Source organism: Myotis myotis, unplaced genomic scaffold (assembly GCF_014108235.1).
Source record: "Myotis myotis isolate mMyoMyo1 unplaced genomic scaffold, mMyoMyo1.p scaffold_m19_p_13, whole genome shotgun sequence".
Taxonomy (NCBI): Eukaryota; Metazoa; Chordata; class Mammalia; order Chiroptera; family Vespertilionidae; genus Myotis; species Myotis myotis.
The window spans coordinates 8,768,760-8,794,288 of NW_023416317.1; the positions used below are offsets into that span (position 1 = coordinate 8,768,760).

Here is a 25,529-nt window from a genome sequence, read left to right on the forward strand (position 1 = left end):
TAAAAATTCAGGCTTATACTTCAACATTCAACAGCCAACTAGCACATGTAGAGGGCTATAAAGGTCATCAACTTTCCCACACATGCCCAGGTCAGCCTTTGTCGGACCCTGTGAGGTGGGATTTTCTGCATCTCCATTTGACAGACAAGTGATCATAGCCATGCCTGTTGCTCGCTGCTGTGGGCGATTTTGATGCTCTCGTTCCTTCCCCTCGGCCAGACTCTGATTTCACAGCTAAGTATAGTTCCTGCTCATGTCGACGGTGACCCCTTCATGCATGCACCTTCCAGGGCTCCCCCTTCCATTCCTCAGGCCACTGTCCCCTGGGATGGAGGAGGGGCGGGCAGTGACAGCACTCATGCCTCCTACCCCAGCCCACTGCCTAATAGCTGTTAGGGCTCAAGGCTTGTTTCTCCGAAATCGCAGGAGCTGCTCAGTCTATGGGCAGATGCAGCCTGCAAACGTGGGCAAGTTACCACCCCTGTGGGCAAATCTCAGTCAACATGGGCGGGGGGTTGGTAGATAAATGCTTCAGCTTGTGCCCTTGACGGAAAGTTACGGGAGCCCTTCTGAACGTGCTCTGATCCTGACGGGACTGAGCCCCTACAGCAAGCATGTCAAGCTTAAAGGCTAACATGGGCCAAATAAACGAGGCATGTGGCCCGTGGGCCACGAGTTTGACATGCTTGCCCTACAGCCTTCGACACCAACACCCCCGATGCGACCTTTTATCAGTTTTCCCTCCTCACCTAGCTCGCTCTCCCCTCCCTCACTCCTGCCTCCTGGGATCATCTTCCCCTGCTTTCAGGGGAACCAAACTGCCTACTGTGTGCCAGAAGCTGTTCTCATGCCTTAACGTGGCTTACCTTTTCCATCCTGTTGCCAATCCTACCATGCATATATCACCGTTGTCTCCATTATAGACATGCGGCAATGGACTGAGAAAGTAAGCATCTTGCCAAAGCCCACATCCCCCAGCGACTGAGAGTGCTCCCTCCCAGGGTGTCAACTCCCCTATGTTTCCAGTCTGCGCTGGCTTTCAGGTTTCTGTGGCTTCAGAAAAGCCCCAGGGCTTTGGTGAAGGCCTCAAGGAAGAAAAAGGAGAGTCCAGTAAATGGCAGCGCAGGGACTCCAGCCTCGCTGGCCTGATCTCAGGGCGCACCCTTCCTACTGTGCACTTTACCTCCTCCCAAGGACGAAGACTCAGGAAGGTGGAGTCGCACCTGAAGTACAGCGAGTGAGCAGGCAGCTGCGATGCCAAATCAGGCCTGCTGCACACAGACCAGCTCTCCTGCTGCACGGATTACTCCCCTTCGGAAAAGGCCAGATCTGCTTGCTGTTTCCTTGAAACCACAAGGAATGAAGCCAGCTTAGTGAAATCCACGTGGGATTACGGCAGCACGTGAGCCTGCAGCGGCTGTGGAACAGCGTCCGATCTCCACCAAGGCAGGGGGTGCTTTCTGTTTACCAGAGCGCCGATGTAGATGTGCTCAGGGCTGCGAAAACGAACTGCTGGGTATGGGTTTCTGCTTTGGAGAGAGCATTCATGACAGTATCAGAAGCAGAGGCCACTGTGCTCCTGGCTGGTGCTGAAGGAAAGCAGTCGAGCCCACACACCGTCCCAGGAAATGAAAGGTGGATGGGGCAGAAATCGGACCAGTTCCCCCTCCCAGCCCACTGCCCAAGAGATGTTAGGAGTCAAGGCTTGTTTCCTTTTCCAGGATGTCCTTTGTTCTGCCCTCCTCCACTCCACTCTCTACCCTGCAGTCGCTGAGATCTTTCCAGAATGCATCGCATCCCTCCTCTGCTGAAAACCCTTCAATGTTCTCCCTTAGAGTTCCGGATCACAGCCCCCACATAGGGCTCCCCTCGCACACCCATCAGCAGCCACCTTCTCACAAAGACCCCCATTCATCGCCCTCTGGCAACTCTACATGTCCATCCTGCCATCCGAGAGCTTAGCAAGGCTGCTCTCTGCCTGGGTCATTCCCCCAACCCGGTCCTTGTGAAACTCTACACATGTTCAGGACTGAAGCTCCCTGACGTCTCCCTAACTAGCTCAGGTCCCTCTGATAAACGTTCTCAGGGAATCCTTGCCTCCCCGTGTTGCACACAGCATAGTCGGGGAATGATTATTTAATGTCTGTCTCTCTGAATAGAATGTAAGTTTCTCAGGTAGGGTATGTTTCTGCTTTTGCTTACTCTCCTAACCTCAGTGCCTTGCATAGCGGTGGGTATATGGAAGGTTCCAGAATAGTGGAATGAATGAATGAACACTCCTGTGCTCATGGAACAAAGACAGGGTAAGAGATTGGAAACACTGTGCATTTACCCCTTGTTCTTCCATTGTTAAAGCTAAACCAGGTTCTATTGTTGAGATTCTCCATTATCCAGCCAGCATTGTATGCAATAACTTTATTAAGATCAAATAGATATCACAATACAGATTTATCCAACAGGATCCAGAAATTGTTTACAGATATCATCTAGCATTGTTTTGTGTTTAAATGTTTTCAACATCACAGATCATACAATGAGTTCACTACATTGATACCAACTTTTGTTTAGAAATACAGCTTTCCCTCACTGTTGGGCCCTCGTGTTTCAATTGAGTTAAAACAAAGAAGCGAAGATTGGCATTTTCTTGATAATGTATTCATTCTGGGGGATCTTTCATGAGAACCCTCTTTGGAATATGGAGTGGCTTTTGGAAGTAATTTCTAATTAATGGGTAACATTCAAATTAGAGTTAGTAAGTTGAGTTGAGGCTTGAGAATTTTTAATAATTGAGTTGATGAACGTATTAACTTTATAAATAAATAGGTTTTAAAAGTTTAGTTGGTAATTTAGGTCCTGCAGAATATCTTCTTTAATATGTTAACAATAGCTTCTTGACTATGATTTCTGGTATCTACATCTCTATTATTCTAAGAAAACAGCACTTTATAAACACAAAAAGTTCTTGGGCCTTTTGTTCTTGGCCCATAGGATAAGATTCACAAAATACCATAGAAAGTTACAGGAATGTAAATATTTAGCTAAGTAAATAGAATATATATTGGGTAATCACCATATATTAACACTGAATATCTACTAATAGGGATAGAAGAACCCCGAACCTTAGTTACAATGCATTCAGAACTGGAGAAGCCAGAGAGACAAATTTACAAGTATACAAAGTATGAATATTTTTTTGAACATCCATTTAACAAATTCATGGTGCAAACTGGAAAATTGTCATAAATTCCATTGAAATGTTCATTTTGTGAGAAAAATGCCTATTCATGCACTAAATCATATGAGTATCGATTTATCAAGTAAAAAAAAAAAACCAAGAGTAACTGTCTGAAACAAATACTAGAGACTTAATCCTATAGGGCCTACACCTCAAAATAATAATACATGCACATTGAGATACACCAAATTGTCTTATAGAGATCATTAAAATGACTTTTGCAGCAAAATGCATAGGAAAACTCAGTGCTATTTAATTTACTTTATGCATATTACATACTAGAGACTTTAAACTACAACATATTTCTACTATCTCAACACACATACAAAACAACCATGTATCTGTGTATATAACAAGGTACAATATCCAATTAGCCATCTTTGATGAATCACATATCTCCTCATGTCATCGTGTCTCTAAGTACCGTTTATCATGACACAGCCTTTCTGCCTTAATGAGGATTACAGATCTCTGATTTACATTCAACACTCTCTGCATGAATAAGTGATTGAAATGCATAAAGATTCTCCTGCCACTGGAAGATGGCAAGGCTATCTCCAGAGGAATGCAAATACTACCCTGTTAAATCGGATTGCTGAAGGAGGCGGGGCCACTGGACTGTTGGCCAAACTCATCAGAGGCTGGCCCCAAACTCTCCTGCTGGCTGTACCCGCCTCCGGACCCATAGCTGTCTTGGTTGTACCTGCCTTGGTTATAGCTGCTTGAGTGCTTCTCCATTGGGTCTGGAAGATACCTTTGTCCTGAGGAATGCCAGCCGGTCTCCTTGAAAACAAACCAGATGTTTCCAGCCCAGAGAATGAAGTTCAAGAATCCAAAGACCTAAAGGAGAACAAAAGCAAATCTATAATAAAAGCGTAATATGCTAATTAGACCAGACATCCTTCCAGACAACCTTCTGGGCGAAGCCAGGGCTGTGAGGGAAACCCAGGTCCCGGGTGCCAGAGGGAAGCCAGTGCCGGCAGCTAGGTGAAGGAAGGCCTACTCTTACATGAATTTCATGCATTGGGCCTCTAGTGAATTAATAAGATGAACAGAAACCCAAGAAAAATCTCAATTTCACAAAATGAAAGATCACTTTTCCCTTCAATGTTGAGGCCATCTGACTGTTGTTGAGTGCTTACTACATGTTAGGCACTGCATAAAGGAGTTTATGTATATCAATCAGCTAGTCTAAGTGGAAGGTGGCATTATTATATCCATATTAACAATGTGAAAACTGAGGTTAAGCAAGGCTAAGAATCTTGTTCAAGGTCACATAACTTGGTAAGTATGAGATCTCAGATTCAAAGCCCTGTTCTGTCTGATTCCGTAGACTGAGTCTCTCCCTTCTATCTCTCTAAATGGGCATTCCTCGCCGTGTGAAGGGGTAGAGGATTATTTTCATTTTAATGATGGTCCATTAATTTACCTTCATTTTGTGGCTAGAGGTACTCCTGAAGAAGAAGTATGGGAGAGACAGTGGTACGGGGTATGCAGAGAGCATGTATGTGATTGCGTGCAGAGAGGTGGCACATCCGTGCCTCTGGCATTCAGGAGGGAACACTGAAACCAGAGTAGGAACAAAACGCAGGTTTCAGAGGCAGGAATGTTTCCTCAAACACGGGGTGTAAGGCTTTGCAGTGCAAATTCCTCTTTTTCTCCAGGTGTGTCCTGTGCGGGTGACCAGGTGTGAAGAGTTGGATGGGAGCAGAAGTGTTCATGGCTGCCAGGGGCCCAGACAAAACAGTGGTTCTGCAGCTTTCCCCAAGGCAGATGGCTGCCCTGGACATTAACCCCCGGCAGTCAGTTAATGGCTCCCATTGGAGCCAGGTAACAACAGTAGCATACAAAACGGTGACATTAAAGTACGTTTAGTAACCACTCCAGCCAAAATGCACTTGAGCCATAGCCCTGGAGTAGGGTGTTGCCAGTCCTGCTAGGTCAACATTGGTCCCTTGGTTGCTGAATGGGGGTTGGTCCAGAATGCCCTGGGGCTGCGAGTGGGGAGCTAGTATGGTCAAGATGAGTGGTCTTGGGGGCTTGGAGCAGGACCTACTTACCAAAGTATTTCCATCTTTTAGCGGCAGGTGAATCAGGCAGACCGACTGATTGTCAGCCTTGCAGGTGCCTGCAGGCTTTGGAATCAGAGGGGCCTGGGCTTGGCAATTTCTTGCTCTCTGACCTCAGACAAGGCAATTAGCCTCCAAACCTCATCGTATGAAATGCGAACAATTATTCCTTCCTTGGGGGAAGGTGTTGCATAGAGCAGCTGGACAGTGTCCGGCACGTTAGTAAACGCTGACCGAGTGCTAAGCTGTGCTCTGAACCACTTCCTGCAGTATTTCCATGGATTGTTTTCAGTCGACTCTTCTGCGGCAGCAGAAACAGAAACAGGGCTTTGACAGTGAGGCCGTGTTCTTGAAGCTGTCAAGAGCCCAAACTGAGTTTCTCGGCCCCTAATTGATCTAATTGAAGAGTGGTTTGTCCAGACCTCCCTCCCTCCCTTCCTCCAACCCTCGCTCCTATCCCAACCTCTTCCTTTCCTTTAACATTGACTGATATTTACTTACTATTACTTTGTGCTGTGCTCTAGGCTCCTTGCTGAGGGAGATACAAAACATAAATAAGGCACTTATACTAGTGTAATAGCTGCATCATCAAAATGAATTGGGTAATTACTGATATGACTAATTTACATATAGGACCTTTTAACTATGTGTACACTAGGACATTTTCCATTGAAAGGGAGATTTTGGTTAAATTTTACTTCTGTACAAATTTGTCAACATTATATATGAGTAGAAAAATTATCAAGGAATCTTTTCAGATATGGATGGATGGCTCTGTGGGGGGCTGCACCTTTAACTGTTTTCTAGTTATTGGTCTCTATCTTTCCCCTGATACTACTTGGTTGCTAAAAAAGGAATGCTCAAGAAGAACCTGGAAATCAGGGAAATGCAACTTAAATTAAGAATGTAATCAATGTGCCCATATCTAAGGAACAGCGATGTCTTACTCCATTCATATCACAGAGATAGCAGGCCTTGAGGCTGGCACATTTTAGGGGCACACAGGCTCTTGAATATTTTCTTGCCACTGAAACTGGAGTGAGGATTTTGATTCAAGCTCAGATGTGAGGACGGACAAGAGAGAGACACCAGGTACCATGAGAGAGGGGAGATGAAATATGGATGAACTGAAATGTGTCAAGATCGCCTATAGTGAGACTGGTGACACAAAGTGGAAATCATGGATAGAAGGGCAATGAACCTTGGTAAGGACAGTTGAGAGAGTAAAAAACACTCTTTTCTTTCCCCTGTGAGGTCCTAACACTATGTGAGATTTAAGGAAATAAATGCACTTTTTGTAGCAGCTTTCCTTGGAAACTTACTGAACATTTGCCACATGCCGGGCACTATGATAAGTACTTACATATTATTGCATCAAATCCTTTCAACAGTCTTGTGAGGTCTCTTTTATAATATCCCCATTTTATAGATGATGAAAAACTATAGATTTTGTAGACAACATAACTAAGTTTAGGAAGCTTACTAAATTTGCCTAAGAACAGTCAGTTATTGAACAGTGGAGCCAGAATTCAAATGCCTGCAGATTCACTGCAAAACCCAGCCCTTCACCACGTCAGTGGCGACAGCATTAGGAGAAATTGGCTCTAGTCTGGCATTGCTGTCACTGCTCGAGAAATCTTATGCAAAGCCCCCCGCCTCAGCTCCCTGCATCTGGAATAGCTGGATGGTATGCCTACCTATCAGTGTTATGGAGAAATTATAGATGCCAAAGTGCTTTGAAGAAAGTAAATTGTTACCCAGTTACAAAATATAGTTATTTTGGCCCAAGATGAGCTAATGAGATTCTACCAGAAATCTGGGGTTAGACCTGAGTGGCTTTTTCTCAGTCCGAGACATTTCTGTAAAAAGAAATATAAACACAGAAACTGTACAGTGGTAGTCTTCTCCTGTGTGAGCAGAAAAAAGAAAAACTTCCATTTGATAACAGGGAATCCTGTGGCAGCCATGCAGGCAGCATCAGAGATGGGGGAGGGAGGGTGGGAACTGTCCCATTTCCTGCCAGCCTTCCAGGGTCCTGCCTTTGGAAGAGACATTTTTAGTATTTTTTCAATTATTTTTATTTTTGGTAAAAGCTAGCCCAGTATGATTCGGAGCTGAATGAGTTTGCAAGGAAGAAAAATGGCTATGCTTTTCAGACTAACATACTGTCCTTCTGCTTTTGGGAATAGGGATGTGATTGCCCTTGCGGAGCTCTCTCCAGAGACTCTGCATTTAGAGCAGAGCTATGCCACTTGCCATCAACAGCACCTTGATGGGACCTTTTTTTGGTACCCGACACCTGAAACCTTGATCCTGCCCTGGACCCTGCTGTGTGTAGAGCCTGTTTCTTCGGGTCTCATCAGTTTCCTGCGCCACTAATTTTCCTGATGAAGTGAGTCAGAGTCAGTTTCTGTTACTTGCAACCCTAACATTCTAATGCACACAGATGTTGGTGCTAGAAGTGAAGGTACGAAGAACAGACTGTAGGGACATGAGGATTGTTTTGCAGTAACCAGTGTGAATGGAGTTTTCTGTCACTAGGAACTGGAAGACCTTAACTGATATGGATCTATAACTATAACAGGGTTGGATGCCTGGTCAGGGCACATACCCAGGTACTGAATTGGATCCTGGGAAGAGGGCATGTGGGAAGCAGCCAATAAAAAATTACCAATAAAAATTTTTTTAAATGACTATGAGACACTAATACATAGTCTGTTTCCATGTTCACCATTTTACCCAGGCAAGATTCACAGCCCAGCCACCAGGAGCCGATGAGCAACCCTCCTCCCTTCTTATAAACCTTCTCAGATTAAATTTCAGAAAGCTGCAGGAGCATAAATTAACCTCGATGCAAAGAAAATTATTTTCGGGGGCTGCTAAAGAATGTTGTTCCTTCAGCCAGCTCTGCTGAGTCATTTATTTTCCGATAACTACTGTTCTTTTTGTTGCCAGTATAGCTTCTGTCTTCCTCAGACATAGTTTCTTTCTTTGGAATAACACAACTTCTTACACTCATACAGGAAGAATCCAATTTAGCAACCTACTGCCTGTCAGGTTTTCTGTCGTCCTGTAAGAGCTATCGATCTGATGAGAATATCTGACTTTGTTTAACTAATATAGTTCAGCTTTTCTGAAGTTATCAAGCAAATAAACTGGGAGCAGAGAAAAGATAAAAAGTCACCATAACATTTGTAAGTGCTTTCTTATACAATGCATTTCTTTCTGTCGCCTACCAAGTCTGGGCATTTTTCTTTAGACAATCAATTGGATGTATTCTAGCTCTGTGTGGCTTGAACAATGTTTTCTTCCCAGTAACCTTTAGGCCATCAAATATTCATTTTTAACTTCTGGCAGGCTTCAGCCTTAACATTCAGATTTTATATCTGCTTCGGGCTTAGAATTTTGATTTGACTGTCATCCAAGCAACAGCTGCCAATTCCTGCTGAGCTCTTATTAAGAACTTTGTAATTGGCAGCATTGAAGTCTATGGGTTCTGACAATAGTAACGTCAGGACCAAAGGGTCAGCTTGCACAGGGAGTGAAATATCACCTGTTAGAACAGCCTAGTTTTGGAGGCAGAAACTTCCAAGATGACTTCTGAGCTGTTTTATTCACTTGACAGGCAAACAAAGAATTGGGAGATAAAGCACAGGTGGGAACATACCACAGACGTGTTTAAGCTGGACATCACGGGGCTGTGGACAGCCATGCACTTGTTGGATGGCTGTTTGCAGGCTGACATCAGTAACAACACTTCTTTGGGATCCGTTGCGACCTTGACATCAGACAATCCTTTCGCCCATGCTGATGAACCCACCAACCACAAGAACGAAAAGACTACAGTGACGATGAAGTCCTATAGAACAAACAGGAAGATAAAACAGTGAAAGAAATGTGAATTTTAGAAACAAATCATTTAGTTTATACAACTGTTTGGTTTGTCTTCTGGAAAATTCCAAGATCCCATAGCAATGAAACCAAGGAAAAGTTGATAAACAACAACAACAACAACAAAGTTTTGTGATATTACACTTATATTTCTATAAAGTCCTATATAATAAAAGGGTAATGTGCAAATTGACCCTAACAGCGGAATGACCAGAACGACTGCTTGACCAGTCACTATGAGGCGCACTGACCACCTCTCGGTCCCTTTCTCCAGCTGGCAGGCTCTGATCGCCCTATGGTGAACAGGGAACTGGGGTGGGTGGCAGTGGGGAAGGGTGGGGGGCAGGCAGGGCCAGCTGCAGGCAGCCTGGAAAGATGGCCCTGATTGCAGGCCAGGCCTAGGGACCGTACCACTCACAAATTTTGTGAACCAGGCCTCTAGTAAGTAATAATAGTAATATTTTTCTTAAATGCTTACTATAGCCCCGGAATAATGTTAAGTACTTATAACCCTCACCTAATTGCTCCCACAAGACCCCTGTAAGGAGGTTGCAATCACGATCCCATTTGCACATGGCAAACTCACACAGAAGGGCTGAACAGCTTGTCTGAGATCCGCATGGACGATCAGTGATGGTATGAGAATTCAAACCCAGACAACACAACTCCTGAGCCCATGTTCTTAACTACCATGCTATGATGGTTTCAAATATTTAAAGAGATTTGCTGATTGGTAAAGATTTCTGAATGGTAATATTTATTCATTCATTCATACATTCATTCTTTTAACAAGCCTATGCATTATCTACAGCATGCTTGGGACTGTGCTAAGTGGGGGACAATAATAGCTATAATGCTTTGAGTGCTTTTGAGAGATTTTATATGAAATTATTCATAAAAGTGTCATGTTAGACAGCATTTTAGTGCCATTTTTAAGATGAGGAAACTGAGGCCCAGGTACATCAGGTAACACATGGAAAGCAGTAGAGCAGAATGCAAATATGATCTGTCTGACTTAGAAAACCGTCTGATATGAGTTCAGAGGAAAGAAGCTTCTTTATTCACTTCAAGCAAAATTGCTATGACATAAGAGGATGAATACTTTCAAGAAACATCTCCAAGTTTCCAATGATATCCTCCCTCAAAATTTAGAGGTGGCAGGGGTGGGAGTCACTGTCCAGGACTTCAGCAGGGGTTAATTTCCAAAATACATAAAGAAGTTATACAACTCAACAAAAGGAAGATAAATAATCCAATTAAAAAATGGGCAAATGCCTGGCTGGCATGGTTCAGGGATTGAGCGTTGATTTATGAACCAGGAGGTCACAGTTCGATTCCTGGTCAGGACACATGCCCAGGTTGCAGGTTCCATTCCAATGTGGGATGTGCAAGAGGCACCCGATCAATGATTCTCATCATTGGTGTTTCTATCTCTCTTTCCCTTCCTCTCTGAAATCAATAAAAAAATATTTTTAAAAAATATGCAAAGGACCTGAATAGACACTTCTCCAAAGAGGACATACAGATGGCCAAGAGACATATGAAAAAATGCTAAACATCACTAATCATCAGAAAAATGCAAAATTAAATCACAATTAGATATCAGCTCATACTTGTCAGAATGGCTACCATCAATAAATCAAAAAAACATTAAGTGCTGGTGAGGATGTGGAAAAAAGGGAACCCTCGTGCACTGCTGGTGGGCATGCAGACTGGTGCAGCCACTGTGGAGAACAGTATGGAGTTTCTTCAAAGAATAAAAAATGGACCTACCTCTTGACTTAACAATTCCACTTCTGGGAATATATTTTAAGAATCCTGAAACACCAATTCCAAACAATCTGGAAACTTGGAGATGCTACTGAACATCTTATCCACCTCTTTGATTTTTACGTATTTGTTAGCTCTTCCAAAATATTTGGGGGGCTACCATTGAAGCAACAAGGTGAAAATGCTAAAATCTAGGCAATTACCCACCAGCTTTGTCTAGCTGACATGAAACATCTGGGCCTTGTGAACACATCTGCAGATGAAAGGCTGCCTGCAGATGAAAGGACTGGAGGTGGACAGGGGTGTGGCAGGAGGCTCAGAGTCAAAAGTGGCCAGATCTGAACTTGACCTTCCATGGGTACCCTGAGGTACAATGTTCTCTCATCATGTGAACAAAACTCCGCCACCACAGTCTTTAATGTATATAAAACTTGGGACTCAGATGTATATGAGATAACACTACACACACACACACACACACACACACACACACTTTTTAAGAAAGAGATATCTTTCCCCTCCATACAATGGCAAACAGTAAAGTCATGGATAATTAAAATATCAGATAATCTAAAGTCATTTCTTAATTTGTCTAAATATTTTTAAGTTGTCCCCACCACTAACCTATACTTTAAAATGGATGTGTATTATAGGAAATCGTTTCAAGGAAGTTACACGGAGAAATTTTGACTCAGAAAATGCCGGCAGACCTTCCAGATACCACCTTCTGAACCCGGCTCTATGCTCTCTTGCCATCACCTTCCCTGAAACTGGAAAAAAAATGCGCATCTCCTCCTCCAGAATTACATAACCTTAGAGTGGGAGGAACTGCCGAGATAAATCCGGGCTGTCAATGACTCCTTTGAAAACATAATCCTGTTAACTTACTGTTCTGCACCACCAATTACCTCCCAGACAGGGCAGGGAAGAGTTGATTTGTGTGGCTGGAAATAATGCAAGAAAGCAAAATGGTCAGGGGTTTTACAGCTCTCTGGGCTTCAGTGTCTCTATCTGTAACATGAAATAGGACTGCCTAACTCAAAGGATTGTTGTGGAAATTAAATTTAAGTAAACACGTTAAGCATGGAGATGGGAACGTTCTAAGTGTTGAGTTAACGGGTGGGATGATGATGGTGGTGAAGATGATGGCATCGATGGATTTTTCATGGTGAATGATGTTGGACCATAAATTCAGCTGCAATGACTTGGTTGTTTTTTTTTTTTTTCCAATCTGTATTCTGATGTTCTTTTGAAAATAGATTCATGCTGAGGTTAAATTCATATGGCCAAAATTTTGCTAATACAGTCTAAATTTTGAGCCAGTGGTTCTTTATACGTAGAGCTTCAATAATACTTTGCGACAACCAGGCACATGCGTGTGTGTGTGTGTGTGTGTGAATATTTTATCTGGCTGCAGTGCATGATTGGAAAAGAGCTGGGTGGCTGGGTTAAGACATGCAAGGCCATTTGAAGACGTTCTGCCTGAGAGAATGAGCCACTGCTCTGATCAATGCTCACTCAGGAGGCACAGAGCCTGTGCTAGCCCAAGTCTGTTCCCAAGTTGGTCTCATTCATGGACTGTAGTGTTTCCTTGGGGAGGGGACAGTCTGAAGCACTTGTGTCCCTGTGCCTCGCCAAATATCTGCCACATATACAAGTTCTCATAAATACCCCTGAATGGAGGAGAAAGGATAGAGACTTCACATTTGGCTGAGTCACTTAGAGGGAAAAGCATTTGGATTTCAAAAATTGGCCTGTTCCTTAAATTATCTCAAAGATATAAGAAACTCTAACACTGGCTGCCTATAAAAAAATGAAGTGACTGAAAGATAGGGATGGAATAAGGGTTGTTTTTTGGGGGGGAGGGGGAGGGAGGGCATTGTTTTTCTTTTTTTTCTTTTTTTAATATATCTTTTTATTGATTTCAGAGAGGAAGGGAGAGAGAGAGAGAGAGAAACATCAATGATGAAAGAGAATCATTGATTGGTTGCCTCCTGCACGCTCCCTACTAGGGGGATCGAGCCAGCAACCAGGGCATGTGCCCTTGGCTGGAGTCGAACCTGGGACCCTTTAGTCCGCAGGCCGACGCTCTATCCACTGAGCCAAACCGGTTAGGGCTATTATTTTTCTTTATGCATACCTTTCCCCTTTGCCCTGTGTACCCTTTTAAACGGTGGATTTGAAAACGTTAGTATAATTTTAGAATAGGCATATTTTACTGGATTTGACCTTTGGCAATAGTGAGAAATCTTCTGTTTAGGGGAATGATTATGATTATATTTCACACTTCCCTCCCACAAATATTTTTTTTTTGCAAGTGAGCAAGAGGTGTTAGCTCAGTTAGGTTCATGAAAAGAGCTGCTATTTTTTAAGCATTCCTTATGCCTTTCTAGAATTGAAGACCCATTATCCTGTCATGGATCAACCCATCTGTCAGCCCGCAACAGATGGTTAGAATGAAGAACTTCTGAAATACCAAGGAGGAAACTGTTCTGCACTTTGCCATCCGCAGCTAAAATCCAGCTCGACTTCAGAAAAGTCCTTTGCATGCCCCACTCAGCATAGGAAGTGCCAGTGAGGAGAATATTACATTTGAATTACAAATTAGATGCCTTCTTCACAAAGGTGGCTCTTGGACCGACAGTGGTTGGCGTTCCTCAATCAGTTGGAGGGAAAGAGACCTGGTTTGAGTCTCGGTTATGCTGCTCCTTGGCTGCGTGGCCTTGGACAATTTCTTTGACCTTATAGATCTTTATTTCCTCGACTGAAATAGTAGAGAAGTAGTGGCTTATCTTAGATAGTTACTGCAAGATGAAAAAAATGAGGATAATCTGTGGGACAATATCTTACACAGCCAGGCCCCTGGTAAATGACGGAGATTATTTTCACCATCAGTTCTTCCGTTCGGTTCTTATCCCACTTCTTGTGATGTTTGCTCCACGTCAAAGATTCCACGTCTCTGGTGGCAAGGTTTGGGCTGGGTGCATGGGACAGAGGGAGGCACACGTGTGCAAGTGCAAGTGCAAGGTGGGCCTGGAGCTGGGGGAGCGGCTGTCCCTCTGCAGTGTGTGTGGTGTACAGTGTCTCTCGATGAAACGCTGCGTTGTTTGATGTGTGAACAGGAGGATGGATGGGCGGACCCATGGAACTGCAACGTCATTGCATCCTAGGCCCTAATCAAAAAATATATTTATTGATTTCAGAAAGAGAGACAGAAACATCAATGATGAGAGAGAACCGGCTGCCTCCTGCACAACCCCCACTGGGGATTGAACCCTCAACCTGGGCATGTGTCCTGACCGAGAATTGAAACATAATCTCCTGGTTCATAGGTCAACGCTCAACCACTGAGCCACATTAGGAGGTCTAGAGTCTCTAGGGGGTGCGTGTTCTTGTAAGCTGGTGGTTCGGGGACTTCTGCTCAAACCCTCGTAAGGAGGCTGATCCTTTGTTCTCTTGGTTTTCATTTTCAGGCTGGATAAAATATATATTTGTGATTCTTGCCCTGTTAGGCATAAATATTAGTTGCACTGTAACTTAGGTTTCAGGCCTCACCTAGCTGAGTGGGCTTCGTTTTGCCACTTCTGTCCTATTTCCAACATATAACTGTGAGAGTGTAACATGCGCAGTTCTTTCCGGCGGGCGTTTTGGGAGTCCAGTGTCCCGCTGCCCTGTGTGATTTGTTTGTGCTCATGTCTGTGCTGAGAGGGAGTGGCAGGCTTCGAGAAGCAAGGCGTGTCCACTGTCTGCCAGGCCTCGTGTTGAGCTGCAGATTCCCATTCAGTGTTCTGGAGGGGGCCTGAGAGTCTGTGCTTCCGAGTGACACCAGGGCTGCTGGTCCGGGGACAAACGTTGAGAAGCAAGGTCCTAGCCTAGGAGGAAACTCCCTCCACAAAACGTCCCCGGCCACGGGCACCTCTGCTCTCCACGGCCCCACTCCAGCGGGCTCTCCGCAGCACTGCACACGCTGCCGCTCGGCCTCATCATCATAGGTCGGTCTCACGTTCCCAGTTCCCTTTTCAGATTAGTCTCTTGTTGCTTGCTGCCTTCTACCATTTATTGAGGAGCTTCTACATAGCACACACTCTGCTCAGTGTTATCTTCATTTAATTCTCAGTGATAAGGCGGGTGCTGTCACTACCGTCGATTAACAGGGGAGGCTATAGAGGCACAGAGAGGTTAAGTAAGCTACCCAAGGTCACCAGCCAGCCAGCAGCCTAATCAGGATACAAACACAGTTTGGTTCTGGAGCCGGGGCTGTCGCTCATCCAGGCTTTGCTAAGATTATGCCTCCCTGCATGGTGTCCTGTGTCTTCACAACTCCTGCAACACCCCTTCCAGTGTTATACCTAACACTTCCAAGCCGATAGAGCACACATCCCTTGTACAAGCAAAGAAAATTCAGAGAAGCAGTTTTTATCTTATTTTTCCCTTTTTGAAAAACATATTTATTGATTTCAGAAAGGAAGGGAGAGGGAGAGAGCGAGACAGAAGCATCAATGATGAGAGAGAATCGGCTGCCTCCTGCACAACCCCCACTGGGGATTGAACCCACAACCTGGACATGTGCCCTGACCGAGAATCGAAACATAACCTCCTGGTTCATAGGTCAACGCTCAACCACTGAGCCACACTAGCTGGGCTGTTTTTGTCTCTCCCCTTCACCTCCCGCCCCCGCCCCCCCCCCCCCCAAACTGGCTGCTTAATAAAAGCTGTGGAGCTGAGTGTCGGGAGTTAGGACTAACAGCATCAGACAGCAGTGCAATAACATGCGCTCCACCAAACTGCACATTAGAATCTGGCTGTGAGCAGTTCTGCTGCGTGGGCACCGTTTGACCTGAGCTATATTAAAATCTGCTATAATGAGATCCCATTATATGCCATATTGCATCCTGTTGATGAGAGGAACAATTAGATATTACAAAAATGAAGGGTCTACATATGATGTTCTTAATCACAATAAGGACCCTGATTCCACACAAATTTGCAGAAATTAGCTGAAGATGTAATAGCCTTGTACCAGTTGGCAGAGATGCCCTTACGAGCTGCTTATAATATCGTATCATGTCTTTAGAAATTTTTTTTTTACTATCTCCAAAATGAAACCGAATAGAAAGAATTTTGTTGTTGTTTTGTTTTTGTTTTTTTAAGTGCACAAAGCAGGCTGTACCTCATTCTGGAGGTACGCACGCACCCTCCTGGTCCCATATTGCAGGAACCACCCCCATGCTATTTGTGCACCAGGGCACTGGAAAACACCTGGGAAATAAACACGGCGCAAGGACTTTGATGATTTTTGAGAGAACGCAGAATTATGGTACCTGTAAGGTATGGTGTGTAGCTTACGCTAAAAATAAATGCATACTTGCAACAACGATTATCTTTGAAAATGTGGTGAAAGTCTGAGTGTTGAATCATACACATGTGAAGATGCGTGCTAAAAGCCTTTTGTAATGAGAAAGTCATCAAGAGTCCAAATAACCTTTTAAAAATATGTATTTCTATTCATTTCAGAGAGGAAGGGAGAGGGAAAGAAACATAAATGAATGAGAGAGAATCATGATCATAAATGGATGAGAGAGGGAAAGAAAGAAACATAAATGGAGAGAGAATCATGCCTCCTGCATACCCCACATTGGGGATCCAGCCCGAAACCCAGGCATGTGCCCCGACTAGGAATCGAACCGTGACCTCCTGGTTCATAGGTCGACACTCAACCACTGAGCCATGCCGGCCTGGTTCCAAATAACCTTTGATAAACCTTTCGAATCTCCCATAGTGAGTGCGTCTTGCTTTGTGCACACACCAGTGTGGGCTTGTGTTTGGGGGCAGGGATGAAGAGCGCGGCCCTTGGCACATGGAAATGCGGCAGTTCAGGGGGCTGCTCTCACCGCGAGGACCACGGAGGAGCTGAGGGACCCGGCAGCTGTGCCGATCTTTCCGGGGGATGGCAGGCAGGCCTGCGGCTGGAGATGCTGGCTCCCCTTGTTCTCTAGATCTGTCTTGTGTGTGTCGTGTTATCTTTTGCTCCCCTCACCCCTTTCTTTTATAAAAACATATCGCTGAATGAGTGAGAATACGTCAAATGCACACAGTGTTGTGTTGTTGGTTTGGACTGGCCTTGAGGTTTTTTGTTTTGTGTTAGTGACAACCTCCCAGCCCACTTTCCTCAAAGGTTGGAAAATAATGGGTCTCAATCTAGTGCTCCTTTGAAGCAATTTGGAATGGAGGCTGGGGGAGCCTTGCTGCTGAGTTAGTATGCAGCTTAAACGCCCTTGCAGATCCCTCCTCCCCGCTTGCTTCCCCATCTCTCCGGTTTCCAGGCGCCAGGAGGGCAGTAGAGCACAGGGGTAATCACTACAGCTCTGGATTCTTCTTCTCTGACTCATTGAATGACTTTAGCCACGATCCCTCAGCCCCCTCTCCCTTAGTTCCCCCATCTGTAAATGGGGGATAATTACTATCTCATAAAATTGTTCTGATTAAGTGAGATGTAATATGTAAACACTCATTCCATGCCTGGCATATGACAGATACTCAATAAATATTAGCTGCTGGCGTTATTATTCCCAGGAGACACAGGGCAGAACTGTTTAACAATGAGATTTCATGGTCAAGAGTGCATTTCCAAAGCAGGTCTAGAATGAGAACAACCCCCTGGCCTTCAGGACTGACTGAGAGTGGTGGCTAAACCTCAGTAGCTGACATGTTAATAAAGGCTGACGTTTGCATTGGGTTCATGCTCCGGCTTCTTGGAAGCCAGGCAGCAGCTGCCCAGCTGAGGTCCTGCCTCGGAGGCACTCGTGCTGCTGTGTGCCTGGCTCTGTGGGCACTTCCTCCCACGGTGCACTGGCTCTACTCTGCCGGTCCACTCCCCACGGGCCACGCCTGACTTAGGGTTGTATTGCTACGAGCAAGGAATAGTTATTAAAGTATTTTTCCGAGTCACATTTTTTGTTGCCCCAGGGCACTTAATTCCATGCATTTTGGCAAAGACATGCACTTTCCCACAAATAATGTTGTATTTACTGAATCACCCACATTTTATCAAAACAAATATATTTTCCTCAAGACAAGGGGAACATTCTCAAAAGTCTGAGTTCTATTCTACAGAGGTTTTGATGATTTTTACTTATTAACAAAAAGTAATTAAAATAAAGAGTTTTGGTTTTCTAATATTCACTGACTTCTTTGTTTCTAAATACAAAATGGATGCGAGGACTAATTTCACCTCAGCCGTTAGCGAGCTCCTCGCTCAGCTGGGTCACATAATAGCTATTTTGAAGCATGAATGCTGCTCACTTTGGCAGCACATATACTAAAATATTAAGCATGAATAGGAAGACCTTTCAAATGAAAATTCTTAATTCATTTTTAATAATTTAAAAATAGAACAGTCCTCCACCCCACTCTCGGTATTCAAAACTAAGGCAAAAGAGTGTTCTTCCTTAAAATGATAGATAACAACTTTTTTGTTTGCTTATTTGTTTTTATAGCTAGATATGAGGAACCAACCGCAAAAAGAATCTGAAGTTACTTATGTTCTTCAAGTGAGAACTAGGAAAATTAGTTAGATAATCCAAAATGATACAAAACACCAAAAACAAACAAACAAAAAATCAGTAAACAGCACTGATCACACATCACTTTTCACCGTGTGTCAAGTGACCTTCTAGACACTGGGACACAGTGGACAAAAGCGGACAGAATCCCTGCCCGCAGCACGCACTTTCTTGTGGAATGAGCTGCTCCTGTTAAGTGCCGCTCATAATATCATATCATGATAGACAACGAACATGGTAAATAAGTGAAGTATTAGTGGTTTGGATAGTGGTAAGTGTTACATGAGAAAAAAACAACACAGGGCAAGGACAGGAACTGATATGATGGGAGAGTGAGTACTAAATCCTAGGTTGGGTGGCCAGGGAAACCTTATTAAAAGGCAGGTTTGATGAAAGACCTGAAGACAATAAGGGAGCCAGCGTGTGGCTATCTGGGTGGAGGCAGGGGGAAGCGCCCGCATGAGAGCTCTGAGGTGGGAGAGAGCCTGGCGGGTTATCAATCTAGAGAAAGGAAGTCTTAATTAATTTGCTTGAAATTACTTCAACAGCAGTTCTTTATGTTTTAGGGCCAGAGACCCTTTATAGGATGTGATGACAAAGGCATTTATCCAGCTCCGGGGAAGTTGGATTTGCTGGGAGGACGAGGAGAGAAGTAGGAGATGGTGGTCACACTTCCACAAGGGGTGACAGTAGTCTGGATTATGGAAGCGCAGCTGGATTGAAGGAAGAGAGGATCGGGAGAGGGACTTACTGATTTAGAGGTGGGGGCGTGTCATGCGGAACACCCAGGACCTGGCTGGAAGGTGGTAGATGCATTTAGTGGGGCCCCAGACTGGAAACCTGGAATTCCAGCATCCCTGATGGCAGAATGTCCACCGGCTCAGCATCCGCTTGGTGGGCCTGCTCGGAGAGCTCAGGAAGCTCAGGCACAGGCCAGCCAGGCCCTTGGATGGTTATTTTATTAAGATACAGCTCTGGGCTCTGTGTATCCATTTACAGTATACACATGAGAAGAAGTCCCACTGGACGGGGTACTTCTAAATCTCTTTGGCTAGGCATGGTTAAGGGAAACCTCGCCTTTGTTCATTTTTAAATCTTTTAGATGGGAGATCCGATGGTCAGCACTACTGCCCAAGTTAAGTTCTCTTTGAGAGTCTCTTCCTGCTTATCCCTCGCACTTGGGACTTTATGAAGTCATAACCCCTCTTTTCACCCTTCCCCTCTCTCACATTCTCATCCCCCCATTACCTCCTGCACATCTCAGATCCACATCCCACCTCTTTGCTGCTATGTCCACATGGGTGTCCTCCACTCCTCGTGTGAAAAGAGCTTCTCGTCTCCAGCCCTACTCCTGCACTGGCAGGTACCAGCTTGGCTGAAAGAAACTCCCAGGTTCCACCGGGAGCCTGCTGAAGCACCCCCTTCCTGCCCCGCCCTCCCACTTTGCTATGGGATAGTGTATGGTGGCGGTTACCAGCACAGGCCACGGATCAGACAGATCTGGTTTCACATCTGGCTAAGCCACTACCTTCCATGTTACTGACCTCAGGACTCATCTGAAATGGGAATAAAAATACATGGGATTTCTGTGAGCTTTACTGAATAATGTAGGCGAAGCACTTGGTTTCATGCCTGGCACACAGTAAGTGCTCATGAAAGAGCTTGTGTAATGATTAGAGTCTTACTGCTTTTTCTTTAGACTATTTCAATCGTCTCCTAATCAGCCCCCAACCGCTACTACCAGCAAATTATTTAATTAACATAAACTTTTTATTTAAACATTTTTAAAAATTAATCCTTACCCGAGGATATGTTTCCATTGATTTTTAGAGAGAAAGGGAGGGAGAGTGAGAGAGAGAAATGTAAGAAAAACATTGATTAGCTGCCTCCCCCATGCACCCTGACTGGGGACCAAACCAGCAACCCAGGCATATGCCCCGACTGGGAATTGAACCTGTAGTCTTTTGCTGTCTGGGACTGTGCTCCAACCAACTGAGCCACCTGGCCAGGGCAACATAAGCTTCTAAAAACACAGGTTTACTAATACCCCTCTCCAACGGAAAACTTCCAATGGAATACATAAGTGTCTTAGTATTCATCCTGCCTTGGGATTTTTATATTTTATTTTTACTTTTGAAGAGGAAGCAAGCATCGGGTCTTTTTATAGGATGTAAACCCATTCTCCACAATTGGGCTCTTCCCACAGCCTCACCTAGGGCCTTCACCTCTAAATTACACTTGCCCTCACACATTCACACCTTCACTTACACACTCATACCTACCTACCCTCACACATGCAAGCACACACACACATGTACTCATGCTCACATACGCACACACACACTCACACAGGTGCACACACACTCCCTCTGTCCTCTTCCGCTCCTGGCCCCTTATTCGATGTCTTTCCTCTTGGAAGAAGCTTCCCAGGGTATAGAAGCCCAGCCTTCATTCTCACACTTGACCATCTGTTCCTCAACACACTTTCTCAGGTTGGATTTATCCTTGTTCCTTCTTGCCTCCTATACGACAATTTGCTTTCCCAACATTCTGGCCCGTGGCACCGTGGATCACATAACCCTAAAGCCAGGACTCTCTTATCCAACTGCCTCTGGGTCTCAGAGGCTAGCCTTGAGTTTCCACATGGTGACTGCTCAATAGACACTGTTGGGTTCAGTAAGGAAGACCGCAGGCTCTGAGATGAACTGTAAACAGCAGGCAGCATGGAAGCTTGCATTCACCCAGCCACCTGCTGCTCCCTGGCTCACAGTTTACCTTGCAGGGAGTGTGAGAGTGCATCTGCATAGCCATCTGCCTCACCACATGCCAGCAGGCCCAGGTCCCCCCAGTCTGTGTTTCATACACCTTTCACTTCCTTCTCCTCACCCGTGAGCCTTTTTGGTATTTGCCACCTGACAGTTTAAACCAGAGATTTAAAAACAGGTCCAACCAGCTTGGCAAGTTCAAAAAGGAGGTGTTCAGGGGTAGAGTGAATGTGGAAATGGATGTCAGTGGGTCAGTGGGCCACAGGTGTGGGAGGCCCACCTTTGTCCTGGTAGATGATACGTTCTCCAATGACTGGAAGGAGATTTATAACACGTTCGCTCTGCATGCAATGCCGTGGTCTGGCCCGACATACTGCTAAGCAGAATGATGGCATACTTTTAAGGAAATCAAACAGCTCCTTCTTGAAACTTGGAAAGTCTTTCCAACTGAGAATTCCCTTCCTCGCTTTGGGTAAGAGAAATGGCCAAGAATGTTCTAAAATTAGCACCAGTTCCCTTACCCTCAGACAAATCACCATCTGGTGTTTCTTTCATGGGCTCGCAGAATCCGGCTCGAACAGTATCTCAAATACCGGCAGCATCTCAGCCTGAAAGGTTCACTTGGAATCAAACTCACAAAGCTGTGAAGTCCCTACATCTACACCCAGGTGATGGGCGCCGCTGAGCCGAGGAGGATCTTCTTAACCTCGTCTCGGAAGAAATGCATGTGACGGTCTCAGCTGGGGCCCTCTATGCTGCAGTAGTGTGTCAGATGGGACTACAGAATGAAGAAAGTTATTTTACCTAAGGTTAAACACAGCACCTTTATTGTCACTAATACTTGTTCTTAATAAAACCGTGACACTCTGGATCATAAAGAAGTAGGCACTGATTTTCACAATAACTGGCCCTAAAGATGATAAGCGATTGTTTTTTATTGAAAGAGTTTAGTACAAAAGGAAAAGAATGTTAACTCAAAGCCTCAGTGTTTCTTTCAAAGTCTAGGCGTGGAGAAGTCGGAACCTCACCTAGTCTTTACTTCACTCCTTAGCAAGTTTCTGCGTAAGATCTTCCTGACCCCCTAGCCATGCATGCTCGCTGCTGAATGAAGAGAATTCCACCCGCCCAGAAAACAGGAGGCCCAGACCTTCTGTTGTGTGTCTATGGGCTCGATGGTTAAGTGTCTTTAGAGTAAACTGACAGTCTGTTTACATATTATTTGCTCTGTGAAGCTTTGCCCACATCCCAGGTCATATTAAGCCCACCTTTCTGTCTGAAGCCACAGTGCAGCTGGGAGCTGTGGGAACCATGTCTGGGAAAGGCTATTTGTCCCTACAATCTCTCACTGGTTCCTGTGCAGGGAGGACGTCTTGGTGGCTGAGCAAAGCTAATGGGTGTGGATATTCACTGATTCACTCAACACTATGTACTGAGTTGTGTTCTATGTGTCAGGTGCTGTAGAGTTGGTGGGTGGAGGTTCTAGAAGCAGTAGAGAAAGTTTCGATCTTGGAGCACTCAGCAGAGGGTGGGTGTGAAATCAAGGGCTGGAACGAAGAACAAATCCCTCACAAACTTTCATTTATTTATTCTTATTAGCTTTTTATTCTTATTTTTAGGATATAGCAAAAAATAAGAAATGGTCTCTGCACTCAAAGGTCTTACAATATAGTGGGGCAGGCTGATGTGTAACCAGGAATAATAATAAACAGAGAAATAAGGCTCACAATGGGTTTCTCCACCACCACATGGTCGACATTTTGGACTGGAAAATTCTTTGTTGCGCTGGGTTATCCTGCACCCTAGAGCAGCCCTGGGCAAACTATGGCCCGCGGGCCGGATCCGGCCCGTTTGAAATGAATAAAACTAAAAAAAAAAAAGACCGTACCCTTTTATGTAATGATGTTTACTTTGAATTTATATTAGTTCACACAAACACTCCATTCATGCTTTTGCTCCGGCCCTCCGGTCCAGTTTAAGAACCCACTGTGGCCCTCGAGTCAAAAAGTTTGCCCACTCCTGCCCTAGAGTGTTTGGCAACATTCCAGGCCTCTACCACTAGGTGCTAGTAGTGCCCTCTCCAGTAGTGACAACCAAAAATGTCCCCAGCCTGTGCCATATTTCACCCCCCCCATCCCCCCATCTCCTGTCCCCTGGTCCCTGCCATTGACAACCATTAGTTCTAGTTAAGGCTGGACCCCAGGCAGCACGGCAGGAACACCGAACCCAGATCTGAGCAGTCTTATTAATTCTTCATCCTCAACCCCTAGTTGATCCTTAGTAAGCGCTTGATAAGAGAATGGGATGCATAATATCATACTGTCCTTCAGGATTCCCGGGACAAAGCCTGGTAAACTAGGGGGACCTTCAAGTATGAGGCCCTAGACAGAATTTGGCCAATAAATTTCACTCAGAATCACTGACCCCAACATAGTTCTCAGGAACACCCTGTGTAGCCCCAAAGGGACTTGCCCCCAAAATGTCACAGTTCAGATTTCTTAGCAATTATTTTCATGTTAATAAACACTGACTGTCAAGCACTTTGGCAAATATCAGGTGCATTAAATGTTGAATAGTTATTATAAAGCCACATAAATATTTTAGATTTAATCATCCACAGCAGGGAAAGAAAAGAGCCCAGATTCTAAGGGGGGGAAAGAAAAATTGCCCTGACATTCAACTAATGGCTTCACCAACTGATGCACCCACCTGGGAGCTCCAAACTCAGTGCATGCTGGAAGTAAATATTCTTTGCAAAATAGAGTTAAATCTATCCCAGCTTCGGTGGAGGCATCCTGTCCCGAAGTCAGCTATTGTTTTGATGTAAACAAGGACAAGAAAACTCACAGCACAACCCATAATTCTTTTCTGCCCTGAACCAGACTGACATGGAATAATGGGACTGCAGGGTGGCAGCGTGAACCCTTTCTTCATGGCCTTTGGATGTGCGAGGTGATAATGGAGCTTTCTGGAACAAGCTGAGTGACTGTGGGCAAGTGACAACTTCTCTGAGCCTCTATTGGTAAGACAGAGTGTGACGAAAGTAATGATTTCAAAGCTGCTCACAGCATTCATGATTTTATCCGCAGTTTTACTTTCTTAAAACTCATAGAATTGGGGGCGTCATGGCATTAATTTTTATTTGGGGAGCTGGGGGCATTAGAAACCAGCCTCTCAACCACCCTGACTGCCTCTTTTAAGAGGCTCCCTGAAGTGTGACTCCACCTGGCAGAGCAGAGTGCTGAGGTTGGCAGCCACGCGGGATGAGCAGGGGTGATCACCTGCTGGCCGGAGCTGATGCCGCTCTCCCCTCACCTGGCTGGTTCTGGCCCATTACAGCAACTCATCACCTGGAACCTGATCCAGCTGGTAGCCAGGCTCTGCGTTACCCAATCTTCGGACAGTTCTCAGAAACACCCTCCTTTTCCCAAAGACAAGTATTCCCAAGCAATTGCACAGAGACCCAGTGATGTTATTTAGAAGTTGCAATTAATAATAAGATTGTTCCCTCCCCCCCCCCCCCCCGCCCCCGATGGATCAGTTGTTCCCTTAATTGTCAAACTACAAGGCCTTTGCTGACGCTCCAGAGGTTCAACTTCATTTCTGGCTCTTAGAGCACACACAAACCCAGCAGAATAGCTGCCTCTTTGTCTTAATGTTGTTGCTCAGCTAAAAAAAGAAAAGAAAAAGAAAACCAAAAAAACTCCTTCCTCATTTAATTCCTTCAGGAAGCACCTCATTCTCAGTGCTTATTAAAAATGGGAAGGCAGTCCTGGGAGGCTTTTAGGGGTCTAAGTTCATAATGTGAATATGCATAAAGGCAGCAGGAGATCAAGTTTTTATAATTACACCTTGTCAGGCGTACAGTTCCTGCAGTAAAATCAGCTTTGATTTGGGCTGATTTAATAAGAGCCGTTCTCATTTAAATCTATCCCTTCGCTTCTACTTAGCTGTTGTTCAGGTTTAGATGGGGAAAATGGCTTCTTATATCCCACTTTCACAAACCAGTGAGGATTCCGTATTTCCAAACAAGAATGATGAGATAACGTTTAATTTCTGACCTTTTCCCTAATTCAAGAGCTTTGGGGTAAGGGAGTATTTCTGGTTTGGAGAGATAAAGATTAAATGAGAGAGCAAAAGAGGATGGAGAGACACAGGCTTAGGTGAGCATGCCTACCGCAACGCCTTACCCTACGTCAGCAGGCATCGAGCTTTGTTGCAAGAACAATGCTTAAGACAG

General features: G+C 44.8%; 1 protein-coding gene across 2 annotated transcripts in view; it reads right to left on the minus strand.

The window, feature by feature from the left end:
• Positions 1–2,400: 2,400 nt before the first annotated feature.
• SYNPR (synaptoporin) overlaps positions 2,401–25,529 on the minus strand; it is a 268,069-nt gene continuing 244,940 nt past the window's right edge. For both annotated transcript variants that reach the window (XM_036331678.1, XM_036331679.1), the window contains 2 exons: positions 8,972–9,163; positions 2,401–4,075 (listed from right to left, as the gene is read on the minus strand). In XM_036331678.1, coding sequence (XP_036187571.1) covers positions 3,818–4,075; positions 8,972–9,163 — 450 coding nt within the window. In that variant the 3' untranslated portion in view covers positions 2,401–3,817. The remainder of the gene's footprint in view (positions 4,076–8,971; positions 9,164–25,529) is intronic.